The 22,949-nt window shown below is 43.5% G+C and overlaps 1 protein-coding gene across 6 annotated transcripts in view; it reads right to left on the reverse strand.

The window, feature by feature from the left end:
- Positions 1-14,192: 14,192 nt before the first annotated feature.
- The window catches only part of LOC115156716 (CMP-N-acetylneuraminate-beta-1,4-galactoside alpha-2,3-sialyltransferase), a 71,801-nt gene continuing 63,044 nt past the window's right edge, over positions 14,193-22,949 (reverse strand). For 5 of the 6 annotated variants that reach the window (XM_029704331.1, XM_029704328.1, XM_029704329.1 and 2 more), the window contains 2 exons: positions 15,885-16,031; positions 14,193-14,519 (listed from right to left, as the gene is read on the reverse strand). In XM_029704331.1, the coding sequence (XP_029560191.1) occupies positions 14,430-14,519; positions 15,885-16,031 (237 nt within the window). In that variant the 3' untranslated portion in view covers positions 14,193-14,429. Of the gene's footprint in view, positions 14,520-14,864; positions 15,008-15,884; positions 16,032-22,949 lie in introns of all 6 variants that reach the window. The other variant, XR_003868310.1, reaches the window with a different exon arrangement.

Raw genomic sequence — 22,949 nt, forward strand, 5'->3', positions numbered from 1 at the left:
TCACAAAAGTGAGTACACCCCTCACATTTTTGTAAATATTTGAGTATATCTTTTCATGTGACAACACTGAAGAAATTACACTTTGCTACAATGTAAATTAGTGAGTGTACAGCTTGTATAACAGTGTAAATTTGCTGTCCCCTCAAAATAACTCAACACACAGCCATTAATATCTAAACCGCTGGCAACAAAAGTGAGTACACCCCTAAGTGAAAATGTCCAAATTGGGCCCAATTAGCCATTTTCCCTCTCCGGTGTCATGTGACTCGTTAGTGTTACAAGGTCTCAGGTGTGAATGGGGAGCAGGTGTGTTAAATTTGGTGTCATCGCTCTCATACTGACTGGTCACTGGAAGTTCAACATGGCACCTCATAGCAAAGAACTTTCTGAGGATCTGAAAAAAAGAATTGTTGCTCTACATAAAGATGGCCTGGGCTATAAGAAGATTGCCAAGACCCTGAAACTGAGCTGCAGCACGATGGTCAAGACCATACAGCGGTTTAACAGGACAGGTTCCACTCAGAACAGGCCTCGCCATGGTCGACCAAAGAAGTTGAGTGCACGTGCTCAGCGTCATATCCAGAGGTTGTCTTTGGGAAATAGACGTACGGGTGCTGCCAGCATTGCTGCAGAGGTTGAAGGGGTGGGGGGTCAGCCTGTCAGTGCTCTGACCATACGCCGCACACTGCATCAAATTGGTCTGCATGGCTGTCGTCCCAGAAGGAAGCCTCTTCTAAAGATGATGCACAAGAAAGCCCGCAAACAGTTTGCTGAAGACAAGCAGACTAAGAACATGGATTACTGGAACCATGTCCTGTGGTCTGATGAGACCAAGATAAACTTATTTGGTTCAGTTGGTGTCAAGCGTGTGTGGCGGGAGTACAAAGACAAGTGTGTCTTGCCTACAGTCAAGCATGGTGGTGGGAGTGTCATGGTCTGGGGCTGCGTGAGTGCTGCCAGCACTGGGGAGCTACAGTTCATTGAGGGAACCATGAATGCCAACATGTACTGTGACATACTGAAGCAGAGCATGTTCCCCTCCCTTCGGAGACTGGGCCGCAGAGCAGTATTCCAACATGATAACGACCCCAAACACACCTCCAAGACGACCACTGCCTTGATAAAGAAGCTGAGGGTAAAGGTGATGGACTGGCCAAGCATGTCTCCAGACCTAAACCCTATTGAGCATCTGTGGGGCATCCTCAAACGGAAGGTGGAGGAGTGCAAGGTCTCTAACATCCACCAGCTCCGTGATGTCGTCATGGAAGAGGACTCCAGTGGCAACCTGTGAAGCTCTGGTGAACTCCATGCCCAAGAGTGTTAAGGCAGTGCTGGAAAATGATGGTGGCCACACAAAATATTGACACTGTGGGCCCAATTTGGATATTTTCACTTAGGGGTGTCCTCACTTTTGTTGCCAGCGGTTTAGACATTAATGGCTGTGTGTTGTGTTATTTTGAGGGGACAGCAAGTTTACACTGTTATACAAGCTGTACACTCACTACTTTACATTGTAGCAAAGTGTCATTTCTTCAGTGTTGTCACATGAAAAGATATATTCAAATATTTACAAAAATGTGAGGGGTGTACTCACTTTTGTGAGATACTGTATATAAAAATTTTCTGAAGATCGTTTATCACATTATTGATCCAGTATTTCCTAAAAAGCCGTAAACCTGACACTGATTATGTCCCCAATGACATGGACCGAAGAGAGGGATGGGTAAAAAGAGGGACAGCACGGGTCAGAGAGTGAGAAAACGAGGACAGAGAGAGTGTCCTCCATTGTCTCAGTTTACCCTCTCTAAAGTAAACAGAGAGAAAGGCGGATGTTGTTCTCCTGTCTGTGTGTGCGTGCCCTCTTTCCCTTTCACACGTCCTCAACATTTACGAGGAGTTTAGGTTTCAGCCCAGGGGTCACACCCTTCCCATTCCAAGTCCACGGAGAGGAGGCGGAGTGCAGAATCTGTCGCCGGGAATAAAAGGGGAGTCCGCTGAAGGGCCGCAGGCGCACATATTCGCCACCGGGGAGGCAAAGCGTGGTTGGGGCTAGCTGTGGTGATAGTAAAGTCTGCTGAGTCACAGCCAACAGAGCCGTGAGAGCGGCATGTTAGTGGCCAGCCGCGCGTAATGGGCCCGGTGTTGCTGGCACCCTTTCAACGGCAGGATGGAACAACCCCACTGGCCTTTTAAAATGCTCCAGCGTCCCCCACTCGCAATTCGCTTACAGCACCAGCAGCTGTGCTGAAGTAATTTCTCTCACTCGCTCCTACATCCGTTTGCATAGATCAGTACCTAGTGAAAGTCTACACGCCAGAGTTAATAAAAGCACCTTCGGGCAGACTTTACAGTGCCTTCAGAAAGTAGAGACTTAACATTGCCTGCTACAGTGCGTTTACATTTAACCTGGGTAGGCAGGTGGTTAGAGTGTCGGGCCAGTAACCGAAAGATTACTGGATCGAATCCCCGAGCTGACAAGATAAACATCTATCTTTCTAAACAAAATATTTAACCCACTGTTCCCTGGTAGGCCGTCATTGTAAATAAGAATTTGTTTCTAACTGACTTGCCTAGTTAAATAAAAAATGTTTAACCATTTATTGTGTCAATAAAAACAGCTGGACGTAATGACATCACATAAAAACATTTAGCTAAATCCTGCAGTGTTGAATAAAAATGAAGTGGTTGAAGTGTTTCCATTACAGTGTTGTGTTGTGTATTCATGGATGCCAAAAGAAGACTGCCTTCCTCAAAAAAGGTACCAAGAAAAAAATATATAAGTATTTAGCTTTCCTCTCTTCTGTGTTTAATAAATGTCCTTCAATTCGCAAGAGGCTGAATGTATCTCACTGGAGTAAGCATCAGAGTGAACGAAACCGCGCCTCTGTCTCAGTATGTGTAGCCTGGTCAGAAAGAGTATGACATCTTTCCCTTGCATTGAATGCAAGGGAAGCCAGCAATCATTTGGCCTCCCTTGATAAAAATGAATAAATAATAATAGCCAAATCAGCATTGAGCTAAACTGAGCGAGCTCAGCTGTGAATGGTCCTGGCACACCCAAAATAAAGTGTAAAGGGAAGCCAGTTTGGATTTTGGCTTCAGACCAAATGTCATTATTAACAGTCATTATTGACAGAGAAAAACTTGAATTGTTGCACCTCATTGTGTTGTTTTCCTCCAGTGGCTAGCTAGCTAAAATAATCCCTTTCCTAAATTAGCCATGGATCGAGATAGGGATTTGGACTTCTGGTTTTACCTAATTTTCCATACTGGCCAATGATTATAACGCCAATTATAACGCCGATTCTGATCCAACCATAAATTCATACATTGTGCCCCTGGCCTGAGAGGATGGAAGTTCAACATGGCGTTTCTCTACAAGTAGGGTGAGTCAATATGTTTTTCTACTTGCGCACACACACACACAATCAAAACCATGGACAGCTACATCCTATTTAGCTTACCTTGATTGGGAAATTTTTTTTTTGGTATCTTTTAGTTGTCAATATATTAGACTAAGCATAGGTGATTAGATAGATGATGTTGAAATGTTGAATTTTAAATGGTGCTGGAATAGTGGCGGCAGCTCCTCTTTTCTTTGCGACTTGCGGTAACTCTCCGTGGTTCTAAATCAATAGTTATTAAGTTGCCCAAAAATGTTGGAAACATTAACTTGCTTGACCGTGCTGTAGGTCATGTAACTGTTTATTACATGCAATATGATTTGTGGACTTCACCGGACAGATGTTGCTCTCCGGGTTTGTAATGAAACAAATGTATGGTTGAATTTATTCTGCCACTGTGTATTCTTATTGTCTCGGCCTTCAGCCTACATATCATGGTCGCAAGGCATATGAACTAACAGGTTTTAAATAGAAAACAACACAATAATCACAACACATAGGTAGTAATATGGCTTTTTTTTGGATTAGCTTCCCCAGTGATTTTACCCACGCACCGCTACTGTTCCATTACCCATTTAGGCAAATTGCGCATTAATAAATTGGTGACAGACTAAATGCCCTCCCACCTATCCGTTTCATGTCTCATGTAGCCTGTGAAATCCAACATAGATAGAATGCAAAAATGTATTAATATTTGCCACAACCCTGAGCTGCACACTCCACTCCCCATCCCCCACACCCGGAGACTGAGAGTCTAGGGGGTACCATAAACCTACCTCTCAAATGCTCTTTGACCTGTCTGACCTGTGCCCTGATAGGTTACTAGGGCCCCGGACATCTGCCCATCTTCTTGACTCCACGTCACACAATACTTGCAGTCACCCTCAAGCAGCGGCAAAGACCAATATCTCTGTCTCTCCCATCAACAACTGGACTCACTCATATCTCTGGACTTGTGGGATGGTGTGTTTGCCCAAAGTGAGTTGTGTGACATGTATATATTGTTCTTAATAGTTAGTTGTTGCTATTGTTGTATGCCGTCTTGTGTATAGCTGTATTGTCATATGTGCAGGTAGCATATACATTTTCATCCTTCCCTTTAATAGTCTTGTTGCTCTACTTGTGCTATCAGTTATAGTATTGTGTACAGTGTATTCATTACCTCTGTTTCTCCTGTTTCAGAAACACTACAATTCCACTACCTCCCACTTTTTATCCCCATGTACATCTTCCTCAGAGTGTTTAAATCAAGTTCCTGTTTGTGTTAACTCTTGAAATGCTTTATTCCCCTCTAACCAGTCACAAACCAGTAAAATAAGTAGATCCGGGTCGCTCTCTTTTATGGTCCTTCGAGACGGATTTGTGACTTTGCTGACACCACCACAATATGGTGGCCCAGAGACCACACAGGGTATTTTCCACACAGCCCACCTGCAGTCCAGTGGAGTATGGCTCTGGGGTATCCAGTGAACTACGACCATGTGTAATATACCCCCTCTGTGTAGTCTATGGGAGCCACACACCTGCCAACGGTGCAGCATGGACCCTATAGCCCGTCTCCTCCACCTGTGGGATACTACTCAGGACTAGGTGGGGTCGCATCCCCAACAACCCAGCGTGTGGATTATTCTTCTACGTTGGGAAGTTGCAGCGCCGTGGACAATGCTGCAAATATCACATGGAGTACAGGAAGCACGTTTTGCCCGTATTGAGCAGAAAATAGTGTTCTTCGCAATTATCAACAGATGACCAGATCCCGTGATTCTTCCTGTCAGCGGAGCCCTCTCCAACAGGTTGAGGTGGAGAACATCGGCCAGTCACATGGAGGACAGCAGCAAGAATGTGATTTCGACCCTGGCACCATTGCCAGGTGAGACTGTGACTGTGACTATATTGCCTCTCCATCCCTGGCACCGTTGTCGGGCATGGCTATGACCGGGCAGGGACACGTCATGTCCTAAGCCCTCGCTGGTCCTCAAGACTGAGCCCACACCAGATGTAATTACCAATCCCCCCTCCACTGCTGGGGATTCTGGGGGAACCCTCTCCCTGGCTTTGGGCGGTCTATGCGATTCCAGCAGCATCGCCATACGGTAGTGTGCCTATGTTGCTGACTGGAGTCTATTCCTCACCGCCACCAGATCATCACCAGCCAGAGCTACCTGGCGAGCTGTCGCCAGCGACAGAGGCCGTGTCTGCCTCTGACTCTCTGCCTATCCCCGCACTAGGGGACCCTCCAGCAGCACCGGACCTGTCTGCTGCTACCTCCGATGACCGGTCCAGCGCTGACCTGGGCCCATGGGGGAACCCAGCCACACCCCTGTCACCAGACACTGACAGTACCGCTTCACCTGACACAGCCCTGGGTCCCGTTCGGGGTGTCCAGGATGGCCCCTACCCAGTTTGCACCACCTGACCCAGCTCCAATCCTGGTCCTGCTGCTGCTTGACTCAACCCCGACGGGACGGGGCTGACACACCAGACTTCGCCCCCCCAGTGTCCTGTTCCAGGAGCACTACCTATTCCTGTTCCTGGGGTCCGAACTAATCCACCATCTGCCCTGGACTCACCAGCACTGTCCTGATCAGGCCCTTACCCTGGGTCTATCATTGGGGCCTGCTCCGGGGCCCTCCTCTGGTTTCTGCACCAGAGACTTGCCTGTCTCAGTTGGGGAACCGCCACTGCTGTGTCTGCTCTCCTCTGTTGTGGCACAGCCTGCCTCTGTGGGGGAACCACCGCCCACACCTGCTCTCCACTGCTGAGGCCTGGCCTGCCTCAGTTGGGGAGCAGCTGCTTCTGGGCCTGCTCTCCTCCCCGGCCCTGGACACCTGGGCCCTCCTGGGGGTCTGGCCCACCTCTGTGGGGGAGCCACCCCTCGGCACCCTATGGACGCCCTCAGCGCTCTGAACCTGGCTGCTCCTTGCCCACCTCTGATGGGGTGGCCACACAGGGTGGCCGGACCTGCCTTGGACCCAGCGGGCTCTAGACTGACATTCCAGCAGGGAATTCCTTATTTTGTAAATATGCTGCTCATATTTAGGGGTGGCTATTACAAAGTCCTTGCCAGTGACTATTATTAGCACCTCACAACCGAGCTGCACACTGCACTCCCCATCCCCCATGACTGACCGGAGACTGAGAGTCTAAGGGGTACCATAAACCTGCCTCTCAAACTCTCTCTGACCTGTTTGACCTGTGCCCTGATAGGTGCTAAGGAGGTTACTAGTGGGCCGGACATCTGCACATCCTCTTGACTCTGCACGTCACACAATACTTGCAGTCTCCCTCAAGCAGTGACAGAGAGCAACATCTCTGTCTCTGCCCATCAACAACTGGACTTACTCACATCTCCGGACTTGTAGGATGGTGTGCGTGCAGCTTCTGTCTCGATCCCAGCTTTGATGCACCTGTACGGATCTCCCCTTCTGGATGATAGGGGGTGAACAGGCAGTGGCTCAGGTGGTTGTTGTCCTTGATCTTTTTGGTCTTCCTGTGACATCGGATGCTGTAGGTGTCCTGGAGGGCAGGTAGTTTGCCCCCGGTGATGCATTGTGCAGACCGCACCACCCTCTGGAGACCCTGCGGTTGTTAGCGGTGGAGTTGCCCTACCAGACATTGATACAGCCCAACAGGATGCTCTCAATTGCCTTGTTGCACTACCTGTGCTATCAGTTATAGTATTATGAACAGTGTATTCATTACCTCTGTTCCAGAACCACTATCATTCCACTACCTCTCCCACTTTCCATCCTCATGTTCCTCTTCCTTGTGTTTAGACTATTGGGCTGCTTTATTCCCCTTTAACCGGGAGCAGTGTCAGTGAGTTACAAACCAGTAAAATATGTAGAGACGGGGTCGCTCTGTTTCACTATTAATTCTCATGTGCCAACGTATCGCCAAAGTCGGTGCCATGGTAAAACTTGCAATCCTGTAGATCTGAAATAATTGGATAGTGAAACTTGCCAGCCAACCAGAAAAGCTATTCAGGAGTTCATTAAAGTCAGGACAATCCTTCTCTTGCAAAGAAAGAGTTTAATAGTTGAAAAAAGTTTTTGCAGGCAGTAGAATTAGAAAATAATGTGGCGTGAAACTTTAATTACGTGATGACGTGCCTTGAAAAACAATTACCATAATTTTTTGCAGTGAAGTTTTACAAAAGACAAATCCACCCTTCGAACAGATAACATTTTTGTCGATCTTTAGAAAATGTCCCCTATAACTGCCGTTTCCATTACATGACGCAATGATTCTGCGACATTGCTTTTGTCGAATAAACCTGGGTCACTGGAAACCTGACTAATGATTCCCAACCAAATTTACTGAGTTTGTGCAATTTTGACAACAACTTTTTTTCTTCTTTTGGCACAATACTAAAAAAATTGGGATTTGAAATCAAACAATGACTATGAGGTTAAAGTGTAGATGGTCAGCTTTAATTTGAGGGTATTTTCATCCATATTGGTTTAACCGTTTAGAAATGACATTTTTGTACATAGTCTCTCTCTTCCCCACCCTCAAATTAAAGCTGACAGTCTGGACTTCAGTCATTGTTCGATTTGAAATCCCAAAACTTTTGGAGTATAGTGCCAAAAGAAGAAGAAAAAATATTCACAGTCCCAATAATTACAAAGGGCACTGTATGTTGCCCTAAGAGTTGTGCAAAGTTTGTATAATCTTATTCAAAATGATTCACAGCTGTAAGGCGCTTCCACCAAGTGTAAACTCTGGTGTGTGAAGACACGCAATCAAGACAATCTTTCACTCTGTAAATGTGGAGTTGGTTGTGTAGATCGGTAAGATCGGATTTAATCCCTTTTTAGATTGAATTGTAAGGCAGCAAAATGTGAAGACTGTCCAAGAGGTGTGTCGACTTTCACTAGGCAATGTATGTGTGGCAGATAAATTGTGTGTGTGCGCATCTTAAGAGTATCCTTACAACAGTCGGTGTCCTGGTTTGGATGGGTCACTACGGGCCACTACAGTTGTGGCCAAAAGTTTTGAGAATGACACAAATATTAATTTTCAAAGTCTGCTGCCTCAGTGTCTTTAGGTATTTTTGTCAGATGTTACTATGGAATACTGAAGTATAATTACAAGCATTTCATGAGTGTCAAAGGCTTTTATTGACAATTACATGAAGTTGATGCAAAGAGTCAATATTTGCAGTGTTGACCCTTCTTTTTCAAGACCTCTGCAATCCGCCCTGGCATGCTGTCAATTAACTTCTGGGCCACATCCTGACTGATGGCAGCCCATTCTTGCATATTCAATGCTTTGAGTTTGTCAGAATTTGTGGGTTTTTGTTTGTCCACCCGCCTCTTGAGGATTGACCTGAATCAACTTTAGGAGACGGTCCTGGCGCTTGCTGGACTTTCTTGGGTGCCCTGAAGCCTTCTTCACAACAATTGAACCGCTCTCCTTGAAGTTCTTGATGATCCAATAAATGGTTGATTTAGGTGCAATCTTACTGGCAGCAATATCCTTGCCTGTGAAGCCCTTTTTGTGCAAAGCAATGATGACGGCACATATTTCCTTGCAGGTAACCATGGCTGACAGAGGAAGAACAATGATTCCAAGCCCCACCCTCCTTTTGAAGCTTCCAGTCTGTTATTTGAACTCAATCAGCATGACAGAGTGATCTCCAGCCTTGTCCTCGTTAACACTCACACCTGTGTTAATGAGAGAATCACTGACATGATGTCAGCTGGTCCTTTTGTGGCAGGGCTGAAATGCAGTGGAAATGTTTTTGGGGGATTCAGTTCATTTGCATGGCAAAGAGGGACTTTGAATTAATTGCAATTCATCTGATCACTCTTCATAACATTCTGGGGTATATGCAAATTGCCATCATACAAACTGAGGCAGCAGACTTGGTGAAAATTAATATTTGTGTCATTCTCAAAACTTTTGGCCACAACTGTACAATGAAACTAGATCTTCATAAGGGTTTGGCAGGTGAAGAAGAGAGAGAAAGTGTGCAAGAGGAAGTAGTGGATAGGGCTTTAAAAATTATTTCCTGTCTCTCAGCAGGTAGCAGGAATCAGGAAATCCTGCTCCAGGCTTAGACCAACACTTTTTTTTACCTTAACAGTATGTTTCATGTGGAGTCTATAATCTCTATAAAAGAATAATGGACACTGCTATAGTATGGGGGCTGCACAACAGGAAAGAACACCAGAGCCTTGTAACCTAACTAAGGCCTGCACAGATAGTTGCCTGCACACTAGACCACCCACAGTCCTTTATGTTTTAACAAAAAACAAACAAAACAAATAAATACACACCATCCATCAGTCACCTTACCAAGCGACCAAAGGGTCAACATATTTATTAACAAGTCGCAGATAGGACAAAGTCTATATATACACACACAGACGTTTATACAATGCCTTCAGAAAGTATCCACAACCCTTAACTCTATCCAAATGTTGTTACAGCCTGAATTTAAAATTGATTCAATTGAGATTGTGTCCCTGATCTACACACAATAGGGCACCACAGTGGAGGTGTCATAATACCCATAAAACTTAGCGGTCAAAACAGGTTCCAATAATTTTTCCACCATTTCACTTTAGGAACACTTAAAATAAGAGCTTTGTTTCGTGTAAGCTTACCCTGGCATAACGTTTTGATAACCATGTAAATCTCTCGGACAAGGTGACTTTCATCAATATATCCGGCTCTACTTACTCTCAGATTCAAAAATGCTAATAGGCATAAAAGTAGACATCATGCAAAACTCCTGCGCGTCATTTCTAGCTGATACTTTTGCTGACAGGTATTGTGTCAATTTATTGTCCATTTAAAGAAATGTAGCCTATTTATTCATTACTATACTTAGCTAGCATTAGATGGTTAATCAAGAGATTTTTTACCTTTGCCTCGATTTCGCAGTCTCAATCCAGATCATCATGGCATTTGTAGTCCTTTATGATAGCCACATTAGCAGCTAATTATTTCAATTTGGGGGGTAAATACAGGTAAAAATATATTTATAAAAAGTCACTTTGTCCGAGAGAGATTTACATGGTTAATAAAACGTCACGCCAGGGTAAGCCTACACGAAACACGGCCCCTTTGTTTGAAGTGTTTCCAAAATCCTCTATGGGGAAAATGAATGGTGGAGAAACAATTGGAACCATTTCCCTGTTTGACCACTAGGTTTTATTGGTATTTTGACACATACAGTGGTATTCCATATCCCATAATGTCAACGTGGAATTTTGTTTGTAGAAAATATTAGAAATTATTGCAAAATTAAAAGCCGAAATGTCTTAAATATTTAAGCCTTTTGTTATGGCAAGCCTAAATACGTTAAGGAATAAAAATGTGCTTAACAAATCGCATAATAAGTTGCACAGACTCATTCCATGTTCAATAATAGTGGTTGACAAGATTATGGAGTAACTACCCCATCTCTGTACCCCACACATACAGATAATTCTAAGGGCCCTCAATCGAGTAGTGAATTACAAGCACAGATTCAAGGGAGGTTTTTCAATGCCTTGCAAAAAAAAAGCAGACGCTGAATATCCCTTTGAGCATGGGGTTAAGTTATTAATTAGGCTCTGGATGGTGCATCAATACACCCAGTCAGTTACTCCACAATACTAACCTAACTGACAGAGTGAATAGAAGGAAGCCTGGACAGAATAAAAATATTACAAAACATGCATCCTGTTTGCAATAAAGTAATACTGCAAAAAATGTAGCAAAGAAATTAACTTTTTGTCCTAAATACAAAGCATTACATTAGGGGCAAATCCAATTACCACTTCGTATTTTCAAGCATGGTGGTGGCTGCATCACGTTATGGGTATGCTTGTCATTGGCAAGGACTGTGGAGTTTTTGGGGGATAAAAATAAGAGGAATACAGCTATAAGCAAAGGGAAAATTCTAGAGGAAGACTTGGCCAAATCTATACTAGAGTTGCTTACCAAGACATCATTGAATGCTTCTGTGGCCTAGTTACAGTTTTGACTTAAATTGTCTTGAAAATCTATGGCAAGACTTTAAAATGGTTGTCTAGCAATGATCAACTACACACTTGACAGAGATTGAAGAATTTGAAAAAGAATAATGGGCAAATATTGTACAATCCAGATGTGCAAAGCTCTTAGAAACTTACCCAAAAAGCCGATGTAGAAGCAACTTTGGCAGTGATTACAAAGTATTGACTCAGGGGTGTGAATACTTATGTAAATTAGATATTTATGTATTTTATTTGAAATAAATGTGATACATTTTTTTAAAACATTTTTTCACTGTCATTATGGGATATTGTGTGTAGATGGGTGAGAAAATCTATTTTGAATTCAGGCTGTAACAGAATGTGGAATAAGTCAAGGGGAATGAATACTTTCTGAAGGCACTGTATATATATAATATAAAATGAAACAGCAACACATGTGATTTGAAGTGTAAAGACCTTGCCAGTGATTGAGGGCAAGGTGATAACTGATATAGACCTCTCCCAATGGGTGATATGGTGAGGTTTCCTGTATGATGTCATTGTTGTCTCCAGTTTTAAAAGTTATATTCTGCTTAGTGACCAGGCTGGAAAAACAGGGTTGGGGTCAATTCTGTTTAAATTCCTGTCCAGTCCAGGAAGCACAAATACATTTAAAAAAGCCTCATAGAAAATGACTGACTTTCAAAAACACAACTCAAATGTCACCCAAAAAATGGTACAAACAAAAAAACGTATCATGTCAGAATAGAATTCACCATATAAAGCTGATTATTACATTCGGTACATTTTTAAATATTCAAATCTTAAAATTGACATTCTTAAGTTTTGTTGACGATGTTGAGGGAAGCAGCGAGGGAGGCAGAAAATGCAACCATAGCGTGGTCTTATCTGGTCACTACTGAACCACTGCTATGCACGGAGCAACACTTAAATACTGAACTGTAACTAACATAAAAAAATGGGCGTTTTTGCTGAGAAACTTGGGAAGAGTAAGCTTTCACATTATAATACCAGTCTGGGTTTAATAATGCAAGTCAAAAGGATATTATAATACAACTCCTGTGGATAATTTACTGCATTCTAGAGTCTTGCAAGGGTCAGGCACATCAATTCCGAGCCCCAACCGATATTTGACATCAGGACAGATTTTTCTCCACAACCCGAACCAACCACAAGGAATTGTTCTGAGAGCCGATCCGTGACCCGCCCAAAAAAGTATTTATATTTAAATTGTTTTTATGACTCCAGAGTAGGAGGGTAATAGGTGTTCCCCTTCCCTGTATTAATTTGTCTGCATGTCTATTCAAGATTTGGATAGAAGAATGCCATGAATTAAGAACGATAATATCATCCATGATGATCTGTCATTTGTCACTCAGAAAGTCATATTTTGAAGCTAAAAGATGGATTCTCAAGGTCATTCTATTGTTCACACATTCTATTCTTCATTGTTCTGCACGAACGATAGTATTTGATACATCAGAAAAGCAGAACTTAATATTTGGTACAGAAACCTTTGTTTGCAATTTCAGAGATCATACGTTTCCTCTAGTTCTTGACCAGGTTTGCACACACTGCAGCAGGGATTTTGGCCCACTCCTCCATACAGACCTTCTCCAAATCCTTCAGGTTTCGGGGCTGTCGCTGGGCAATACGGACTTTCAGCTCCCTCCAAAGATTTTCTATTGGGTTCAGGTCTGGAGACTGGCTAGGCCACTCCAGGACCTTGAGATGCTTCTTACGGAGCCACTCCTTAGTTGCCCTGGCTGTGTGTTTCGGGTCGTTGTCATGCTGGAAGACCCAGCCATGACCCATCTTCAATGCTCTTACTGAGGGAAGGAGGTTGTTGGCCAAGATCTCGCGATACATGGCCCCATCCATCCTCCCCTCCATACGGTGCAGTCGTCCTGTCCCCTTTGCAGAAAAGCATCCCCAAAGAATGATGTTTCCACCTCCATGCTTCACGGTTGGGATGGTTTTCTTGGGGTTGTACTCATCCTTCTTCTTCCTCCAAACACGGCGAGTGGAGTTTAGACCAAAAAGCTCTATTTTTGTCTCATCAGACCACATGACCTTCTCCCATTCCTCCTCTGGATCATCCAGATGGTCATTGGCAAACTTCAGACGGGCCTGGACATGCGCTGGCTTGAGCAGGGGGACCTTGCATGCGCTGCAGGATTTTAATCCATGACGGCGTAGTGTGTTACTAATGGTTTTCTTTGAGACTGTGGTCCCAGCTCTCTTCAGGTCATTGACCAGGTCCTGCCGTGTAGTTCTGGGCTGATCCCTCACCTTCCTCATGATCATTGATGCCCCAAGAGGTGAGATCTTGCATGGAGCCCCAGACCGAGGGTGATTGACCGTCATCTTGAACTCCTTCCATTTTCTAATAATTGCGCCAACAGTTGTTGCCTTCTCACCAAGCTGCTTGCCTATTGTCCTGTAGCCCATCCCAGCCTTGTGCAGGTCTACAATTTTATCCCTGATGTCCTTACACAGCTCTCTGGTCTTGGCCATTGTGGAGAGGTTGGAGTCTGTTTGATTGAGTGTGTGGACAAGTGTCTTTTATACAGGTAACGAGTTCAAACAGTTGCAGTTAACACAGGTAATGAGTGGAGAACAGGAAGGCTTCTTAAAGAAAAACTAACAGGTCTGTGAGAGCCGGAATTCTTACTGGTTGGTAGGTGATCAAATACTTGTCATGCAATAAAATGCAAATGAATTACTTAAATATCATACAATGTGATTTTCGGGATTTTTGTTTGTCTCTCACAGTTGAAGTGTACCTATGATAAAATTACAGACCTCTACATGCTTTGTAAGTAGGAAAACCTGCAAAATCGGCAGTGTATCAAATACTTGTTCTCCCCACTGTATGTGCGCCTTTCCACCAAGTCATCCGCTTAAATCTCCTCCACGTAAAAACTCAGGCAGTGTGCAGACCACCAGGGTTCAGGTTCTAAGGGTCCTCTCCCCCCCACCCAGGTTCATTCCCAGCATCCTCTGTTCTGTAGTTCTTTTGTGAAAAGGCAAACCCCTTGGATGGTCAGACTCAGATCCCGTTAGTCAGGTCCGTGATGACGTTGGCCTTCACCAGCTTGCGGAGGAACTCCTTCTCCTTGGATATGTTGTGTGTCCAGGACTGTGGAGGTGCAAGGGAACACAATCAGAAACAAGAAGATTGTCAGATGAATGCAGGTCAGGTTCAACGACCATGTTCTCATCAGCCTAAACTTGAAGGACGTTCCTTGCATTCTATTCTGTTTGCATCATCTCTCTCTGCATCAAAACATTTCACTTGACCTGGTTAAGAGCCTTGCCATAGGCACTTTAGTAAAAGCATGCATTGTTTTTCTGATAAATGTGTGATTATAGATTATAGTGTGTGCGCGCGCACGTTTGTGTGTGTGTGTGTGTGTGTGTGTGTGTGTGTCTGTGTGTGTGTGTGTGTGTGTGTATATATGGAGCCACACCGCGTTTCCCTCACCATCGTCCAAACCCAGACACTGACGGATCTCACTCACACGGAACCAGGGCTAGGGTTTCAATGCTCTACAGGGAGCATGGCCGGGAAACCCATTTGAGCGGTAACACCGGTGTGTGTCTTCAGGCCTTGCTATCTGATTCAGGCTGAAAGTCCAGGGATGAAGAGATAGTTCAGAAAGTAGATATGGAAGCAACCTCCCTCTTGCTTTAACATCTTTGCATCCACATAACACACACATACAAATGGTGTGTACAGCCATGCTGTACAGTGTGGTATTCTACATTCACTCCTGTACGACCCCTTTACACTAAGTTAAAGAAAGTTGAAAAACACCCCAAAGTGCACCTTGATCCATCTCGCGTCTTCGGTGGGTAACGCTATTTGAAGGAGGGGACTAGTTCACGTCAGACAGTGAGTAAGGATACTACTGCATCTCATCACCCCCTCAGACGTGACCTCAGCACATTACCACCAGCGGAAGGACATGAGGGAGCGGTAGTCTTTTAGTGTTCTAATGACGATAGACCTACTAGATGTTTCCATTGATTGCATTGCTCAACATGGCAAATGTCAGGAGTTCACTGGGAGTTTAGACAAAGGTTATCATTCTGAGCTCATAGTTCCTACGTCAGCTCCCCTCTGTGACATCTGTAATAACAGAACACTGTTGCAGTCTGGAGTGGAGGATTAAAACGCTCCGTCTTGGGGTAATTTATTTGGTCATAGTTCAAAGGGAGGAAGGATGCGAGAGCCAATCAAAAACCACAGATAATGGAATAATACTCTCGTCAGTCTAACAGGTCTAGTGGGGAGCCAATGTAGTCTCCGCTCTCTCATCTGCACTCTCCTGAAAACACAGGATCAGGGAAAGCAATACGGTGGATTTGTGCACTGACAATGCGTTTTCGCCCTTCCAGTTCTTTCACATTGATTTAGCGTAGACAAGGAGAGGACACACCACTCGAAGACTACTGACATGCACCCATTTCCAGTTGATATGAATGCAACAAAAACACGCACCTCTTTGATGGCAGACATCTTGACCGTTTCGTAGTAGTGCAAGGGTGCGTGAGGCATGTTCATGTCATAACCGAAGCCGGCCACCGCCACCTCATCACAGTTATGCAGCGCCATTGTTATGGCGACGGTCCCCAGGGTTGGAATGTTCTGGAGAAGGAAAAGCACAGAGGTGGCCATTAGTGGTGCACGGGTCAGCTGTTTGTTCACCTGCACCCGCCTGCAATCGTTAATAACCCATCTGCAAACGCCTGAATATGTGATGAAGTGAAAATCTAAATATAGTAAATATAGTCAGAAAAGGAGGAATGATTTTATGACAGGGGATGCAGGATTTTCTTTGCCTTATTTACATATGTTTCTGCTTAGAATTTCTGTCATTTGTTAGTCAAATTGTCTATAATTAAATACATGCAGCTTCTCTTCTGTCAGTATACATTAACCTAGAAGACTAAATAAACCCTTGCTCACCAGAATGTCATAAATTATAGAATGAATGCTTCAATCTAGTTGACATCGGTAAAGTAATGTCATCCCTGCTTCTTTCGCGGAGCAAAGACATTTAGGGACCGGGGAAAAAGAAAAGAAAAATGGGAAACGTTTTCAGTGCCAAATTTCCAAATGACATCAGTTTGACCAGTTGTAAGGAAATACAAAAGCTGTGAAAACGACCCAACATGTTTCTGATAGGATTTCAGTTCTGCTTGGTTGCATATTTGATGTATTTGTATTTATTATGGATCCCCATAAGCTACTGCCAAGGCAGCAGGTACTCTTCCTGGAGTCCGGCAAAATTAAGGCAGTTATACAATTTTAAAAACATTAATTACAGAATTCACAACACACTAAGTGAGTGCCCTCAAGCCCATACTCCACTACCAAATATCTACAACACAAAATCCATGTGTACATGTGTTTAGTGCCTATGTTTGTGTTGCTTCACAGTCCCCGCTGTGTAATAAGGTGTATTTTTATCTGTTTTTTAAAATCTGATTCTACTGCTTGCATCAGTTACCTGATTATGTGGAATAGAGTTCCATGTAGTCATGGCTCTATGTAGTACTGTGCGCCTCCCATAGTCTGGTCTGGACTTGGGGACTGTGAAGAGACCTCCGGTGGCATGTCTTGTGGGGTATGCATGGGTGTCTGTGTGCTAGTCGTGTGTGCTAGCTGTGTGCTAGTCGTTTAAAAACAGACAGCTCTGTGATTTCAACATGTCTATAGCACTCACAGTAGTGATGAAGTCAATCTCTCCTCTACTTTGAGCCAGGAGAGATTGACATGCATATTATTAATGGTTTGCTCTCTGTGTACATCCAAGGGCTAGCTGTGCTGCCCTGTTCTGAGCCAATTGTAATTTTATTCGGAGCCAAATGTAATCTTTGTAGCACCAGACCACACGACTGAACAGTAGTCCAGGTGCGACAAATCTAGAGCCTGTAGGACCTGCCTTGTTGATAGTGCTGTTAAGAAGGTAGAGAAGCACTTTATTATGGACAGACTTCTCCCCATCTTAGCTACTGTTGTATGTTTAGACCATGACAGTATACAATCCAGGGTTACTCCAAGCAGTTTAGTCACCTCAACTTGCTCAATTTCCACATTATTTATTACAAGATTTAGTTGAGGTTTAGGGTTTAGTGAATAATTTGTCCCAAATAAAATGCTTTTAGTTTTTGAAATATTTAGGACTAACTTATTCCTTGCCACCCATTCTGAAACTAACTGCAGCTCTTTGTTAAGCGTTTAGTCAATTTAGTCAGATATATTTGGATGTGTAGTGTCATCGTTTGTTGCTGGCATGTCATGCCTAAATTTGCTAATCTTGCCAATTAAAAAATAAATAAAGTAGTTGGCAATATCAGTCGGTTTTGTAATGAATGAGCCATCTGATTCAATTAATGATGGAGCTGAGTTCACCTTTTTCCCAAAATGTAATTGAAGGTTCTCCAAAGCTTTTTACTATCATTCTTTGTCATTTATCTTTGGTTCATAGTATAGTTTATTATTTTAATTCAGTTGTGCAGCCAGATTTATTTGCCATTCCTTTTGCCTCATCCCTCTCAACCATACAATTTTCAATTCCTCATCAATCCACAGGGATTTAACAGTTGTTAGTCATTTTCTGAATGGGTGCATGCTTATTAGTAACTGGGATAAGCAATTTCATAAAATGTGTCAAGTGCAACATCTGTTTTCTCCTCATTACACACCACGGATTATACACAAACACATTCTTTACATCAACAACATAGGAATCACTACAAAACTTATTGTATGACATTTTATACCACTATATTAGGGCCAGCCTTTGGAACTTTGGTTTTCCTAGATATGCCTACTATATTGTGATCACTATATCCGATGGATCTCCAGCATTAGTAAAGATGTGATCAATACATGTTGATGATTTCACTCCTGTGCTGTTTAACTACCCTGGTAGGTTGACTGATAACCTGAACCACTGGTTATAGTTTGAAGCTTTTTCTTGAGTGGGCAGCTTGATGAAAGCCAGAGGTTTTAATACTATCTGGTCCTCCTTTTCTGTTTTCAAATCTCCATTTCTTATTTAATTAAACTCAGGCATTGTCCTTTTTACCTTAGTGGATTGATGCTAACTTTTCTGCCCTTTTCTGGCGTGTAGGCTATTTGGCTCACGTAAAGTTAGGCCCTAAAGCTTAAGCACTAATGACCGATAGCCTAAAAAGAAAAACCTCAATGTAGCCTATATATATAAATTGCACAAGAATTTATACATACAGTTTTAGTCGGAAGTTTACATACACCTTAGCCAAATACATTTAAACTAAATTTTTCACAATTCCTGACATTTAATCCTAATAAAAACACTCTGTCTTAGGTCAGTTAAGATCACCACTGTATTTTAAGAATGTGAAATGTCAGAATAATAGTAGAGAGAATGATTTATTTCAGCTTTTGTTTCTTTCATCACATTCCCAGTGGGTCAGAAGTTTACATACACTCAATTAGTATTTGGTAGCATTGCCTTTAAATTGTTTAACTTGGGTCAAACATTTCAGGTAGCCTTCCACAAGCTTCCCACAATAAGTTGGGTGAATTTTGGCCCATTCCTCCTGACAGAGCTGGTGTAACTGAGTCAGGTTTGTAGGCCTCCTTGCTCGCACATGCTTTTTCAGTTCTGCCCACACATTTTCTATAGGATTGAGGTCAGGGCTTTGTGATGGCCACTCCAATACCTTGACTTTATTGTCCTTAAGCCATTTTGTCACAACTTTGGAAGTATGCTTGGGGTCATTGTCCATTTGGAAGACCCATTTGCGACCAAGCTTTAACTTCCTGACTGATGTCTTGAGATGTTGCTTCAATATCCACATAATATTCCTCCCTCATGATGCCATCTATTTTGTGAAGTGCACCAGTCCCTCCTGCAGCAAAACACCCCCACAACATGACAGCTGTCACCCCTGTGCTTCACAGTTGGGATGGTATTCTTCAGCTTGCAAGCCTCCCCCTTTTTCCTCCAAACATAATGGTCATTATTGCCAAACAGTTCTATTTTTGTTTCATCAGACCAGAGGACATTTCTCCAAAAAGTACCATCTTTGTCCCCATGTGCAGTTGCAAACCATAGTCTGTCGGTTTTGGAGCAGTGGCTTCTTCCTTGCTGAGCGGCCTTTCAGGTTGTCGATATAGGACTCGTTTTACTGTGGATATAGATACTTCTGTACCCGTTTCCTCCAGCATCTTCGTTTCCTCCAGCATCTTCACAAGGTGCTTTGCTGTTGTTCTGGTATTGATTTGTACTTTTCACACCAAAGTACGTCCCTTTCTAGGAGACAGAACGTGTCGCCTTCCTGAGCGGTATGACGGCTGCGTGGTCCCATGGTGTTTATACTTGCATACTATTGTTTGTACAGATGAACGTGGTACCTTCAGGCGTTTAGAAATTGCTCCCAAGGATGAACCAGACTTGAGGTTCTTCTTTTTATTTTCCAATGATGTCAAGCAAAGAGGCACCGAGTTTGAAGTTAGGCCTTGAAATACATCCACAGGTACACCTCCAATTGACTCAAATGATGTAAATTAGCCTGTCAGAAACTTCTAAAGCCATGACATTTTCTGGAAATTTCCAAGCTGTTTAAAAAGGCACAGTCAACTTAGTGTAGGTAAACTTCTGACCCACTGGAATTGTGATACAGTGAATAAGTGAAATAATCTGTCTGTAAACAATTGTTGGAAAAATTACTTGTGTCATGCACGAAGTAGATGTCCTAACCGACTTGCCAAAACTATAGTTTGTTGACAAGAAATTTGTGGAGTGGTTGAAAAACTAGTTTTAATGACTCCAACCTAAGTATATGTACACTTCAACTGTATATACACATTTTTTTTTAATGTATTGTTTTTTCTTTATTCAACCCGGCCGCCACCCACACGGCCATTATCCACACAATATTTCATGACCCTAAACCCACCCGCCCAGCAGATATACCGTATATTCCGGACTATAAGCCGCAACTTTTTTCCCAGGCTTTGAACCTCGCGGCTTAAACAATGACGCGGCTAATATATGGATTTTCCCGCTTTCAAATGTTTTTTTCTCCAAAAAAAAAAAAAACATTCTGTGACGTGCTCAGTTTTTTGGAGGCATGAAGCTTTCATTAGACCAATGAAATTGCCGAACGGGTTAAGGTCAAACAACTTTTTTGTTTACTGTTTAGATTAAATCGAGCACTCTCACACTTCCCATCATTCTGATTACGGTAGTCATTTTGTCACCCTCATCATGGCAAAGACACAGAGAAATGCATATGATGCAGCTTTCAAGTTGAAAGCGATTGATCTGGCTGTTGGAAAAGGAAATAGAGCTGCCGCACGGGAGCTTGGTCTTAATGATGATAAGACGTTGGAAACAGCAGCGTGAGGAATTGACTCAGTGCAAAAAGACAACTAAAGCTTACTGCTAATTTTGTATTTTTTTGTTACAAGCCGTGTTTCGTTAAAGCCTGTGTAAAGTTCATTTGTTTCAATGTACCGGTAGGCACCTGCGGCTTATACACATGTGCGGCTTATTTATGTTCAAAATAATACTTAAAAAAATAATAATTCAGTCGGTGTGGCTTATATTCAGGTGCGCTTAATAGTCCGGAATTACGGTAACCGTGGGGACTGTGGTTTATGAGTCGCCTCACTAGTGGCCATGTCACTTTTTTATAGTGTGTCGTATCTTATGTTGGGGTGCAATATAGGAAAAAAGCGTTATTAGAAGGTGAGATGAGAGTTTGTCGTCAACAAGCCAACACCCTTTCCACTAAGAACAGTAGGTTTATTTTATTTATTTATTTCACCTTTATTTAACCAGGTAGGCAAGTTGAGAACAAGTTTTCATTTACAATTGCGACCTGGCCAAGATAAAGCAAAGCAGTTCGACAACATACAAAAACACAGAGTTACACATGGAGTAAAACAACATACAATCAATGATACAGTAGAAAAATAAGACTATATACAATGTGAGCAAATGATGTGAGATAAGGGAGGTAAAGGCAAAAAAGGCCATGGTGGCAGAGTAAATACAGTATAGCAAGTAAAACACTGGAATGGTAGATTTGTTATTTGAAGAAAGTTCAAAGTTAAAATATAAATAATATGGTGCAAAGGAGCAAAATAAATAAATACAGTAGGGGAAGAGGTAGTTGTTTGGGCTAAATTATAGATGGGCTATGTACAGGTGCAGTGATCTGTGAGCTGCTCTGACAGCTGGTGCTTAAAGCTAGTGAGGGAGATTAGTGTTTCCAGTTTCAGAGATTTTTGTAGTTCGTTCCAGTCATTGGCAGCAGAGAACTGGAAGGAGAGACGACCAAAGGAGGAGTTGGCTTTAGGGGTGACCAGAGAGATATACCTGCTGGAGCGCGTGCTACAGGTGGGTGCTGCTACGGTGACCAGTGAGCGGAGATAAGGGGGGACTTTACCTAGCAGGGTCTTGTAGATGACCTGGAGCCAATGTGTTTGGCGACGATTATGAAGCGAAGGCCAGCCAACGAGACCGTACAGGTCGCAGTGGTGGGTAGTATATGGGGCTTTGGTGACAAAACGGATGGCACTGTGATAGACTGCATCCAGCTTGTTGAGTAGGGTACAAAATTCTAAGACAGAACCGTCCAGAGAAGTGATGCTAGACAGGCGGGCAGGTGCAGGCAGCGATCGGTTGAAGAGCATGCATTTAGTTTTACTTGTATTTAGGAGCAGTTGGAGACCACGGAAGGAGAGTTGTATGGCAGGTAGTACAAGCAAGCATTGGAAATCAAATCAAAACCGAAAATGCCTATATGAACCGTTGTATTCTCCATCTTCCTTTAAATCTGCAATCTTGTTCCTAGTCTGTGACTGGTCTGGCACCACCCTCCTTTCCCACTCCCAGTTGCTCATGACTTTGTTCTGGGCCAGAGTTGTTAACTTGTCCTGATCTCAACATGATCAACAATTTGCTCAAAAGAGCCGCCCCCCCAATGTCACAGTAGTTTGAGAGGGCAGACCTCCACTTCCTCAAAGCCTAGGGGTACATGGGGAGGACGATTGGAGGGGATGAGGCCCCCTCTACATCATCAGCTTGATTTGGAGCCCTAGGGCAGGTGTAACTTAGGGTCCCCCCCTGCTGCGTGAGCCCGCAAACACACACAAGTACTAATCAGGGGCAAGAAAGGTGGGTATTTTAGGGGAATGATGCGTCAGGTCGCACCCTGCCTTGATCAGTATTGTTGTTTGGGACAGCCCCATCCCCCCCACCTACACTGAGGGGGTACCAGGGCTCCCCACATGTTCCTGTAGACCAGGTGTTCAGGGCAGAAGGTTGTACATTTGTTGTACCCCTTCCCAACTCCCTAACCCCTTTTGCAGCCCACCTCCCTACCCCCGGCCTAACCCATCTCCCTTGCTCTCCTCTGTGGAACTTTAGCCATTCAAGCTAGTGTGCTGTACAGTTCCTATCCTGGAGGGTGACAGCATCTGCTGGACTTTAACCTATCCCTTTGATCAGCCAGCCACGGTCCCAGTAAACCAGGTAAGTGGCCACGTTAAGAAAATCAA

Source organism: Salmo trutta, chromosome 21, assembly GCF_901001165.1.
Source record: "Salmo trutta chromosome 21, fSalTru1.1, whole genome shotgun sequence".
Classification (NCBI taxonomy): Eukaryota; Metazoa; Chordata; class Actinopteri; order Salmoniformes; family Salmonidae; genus Salmo; species Salmo trutta.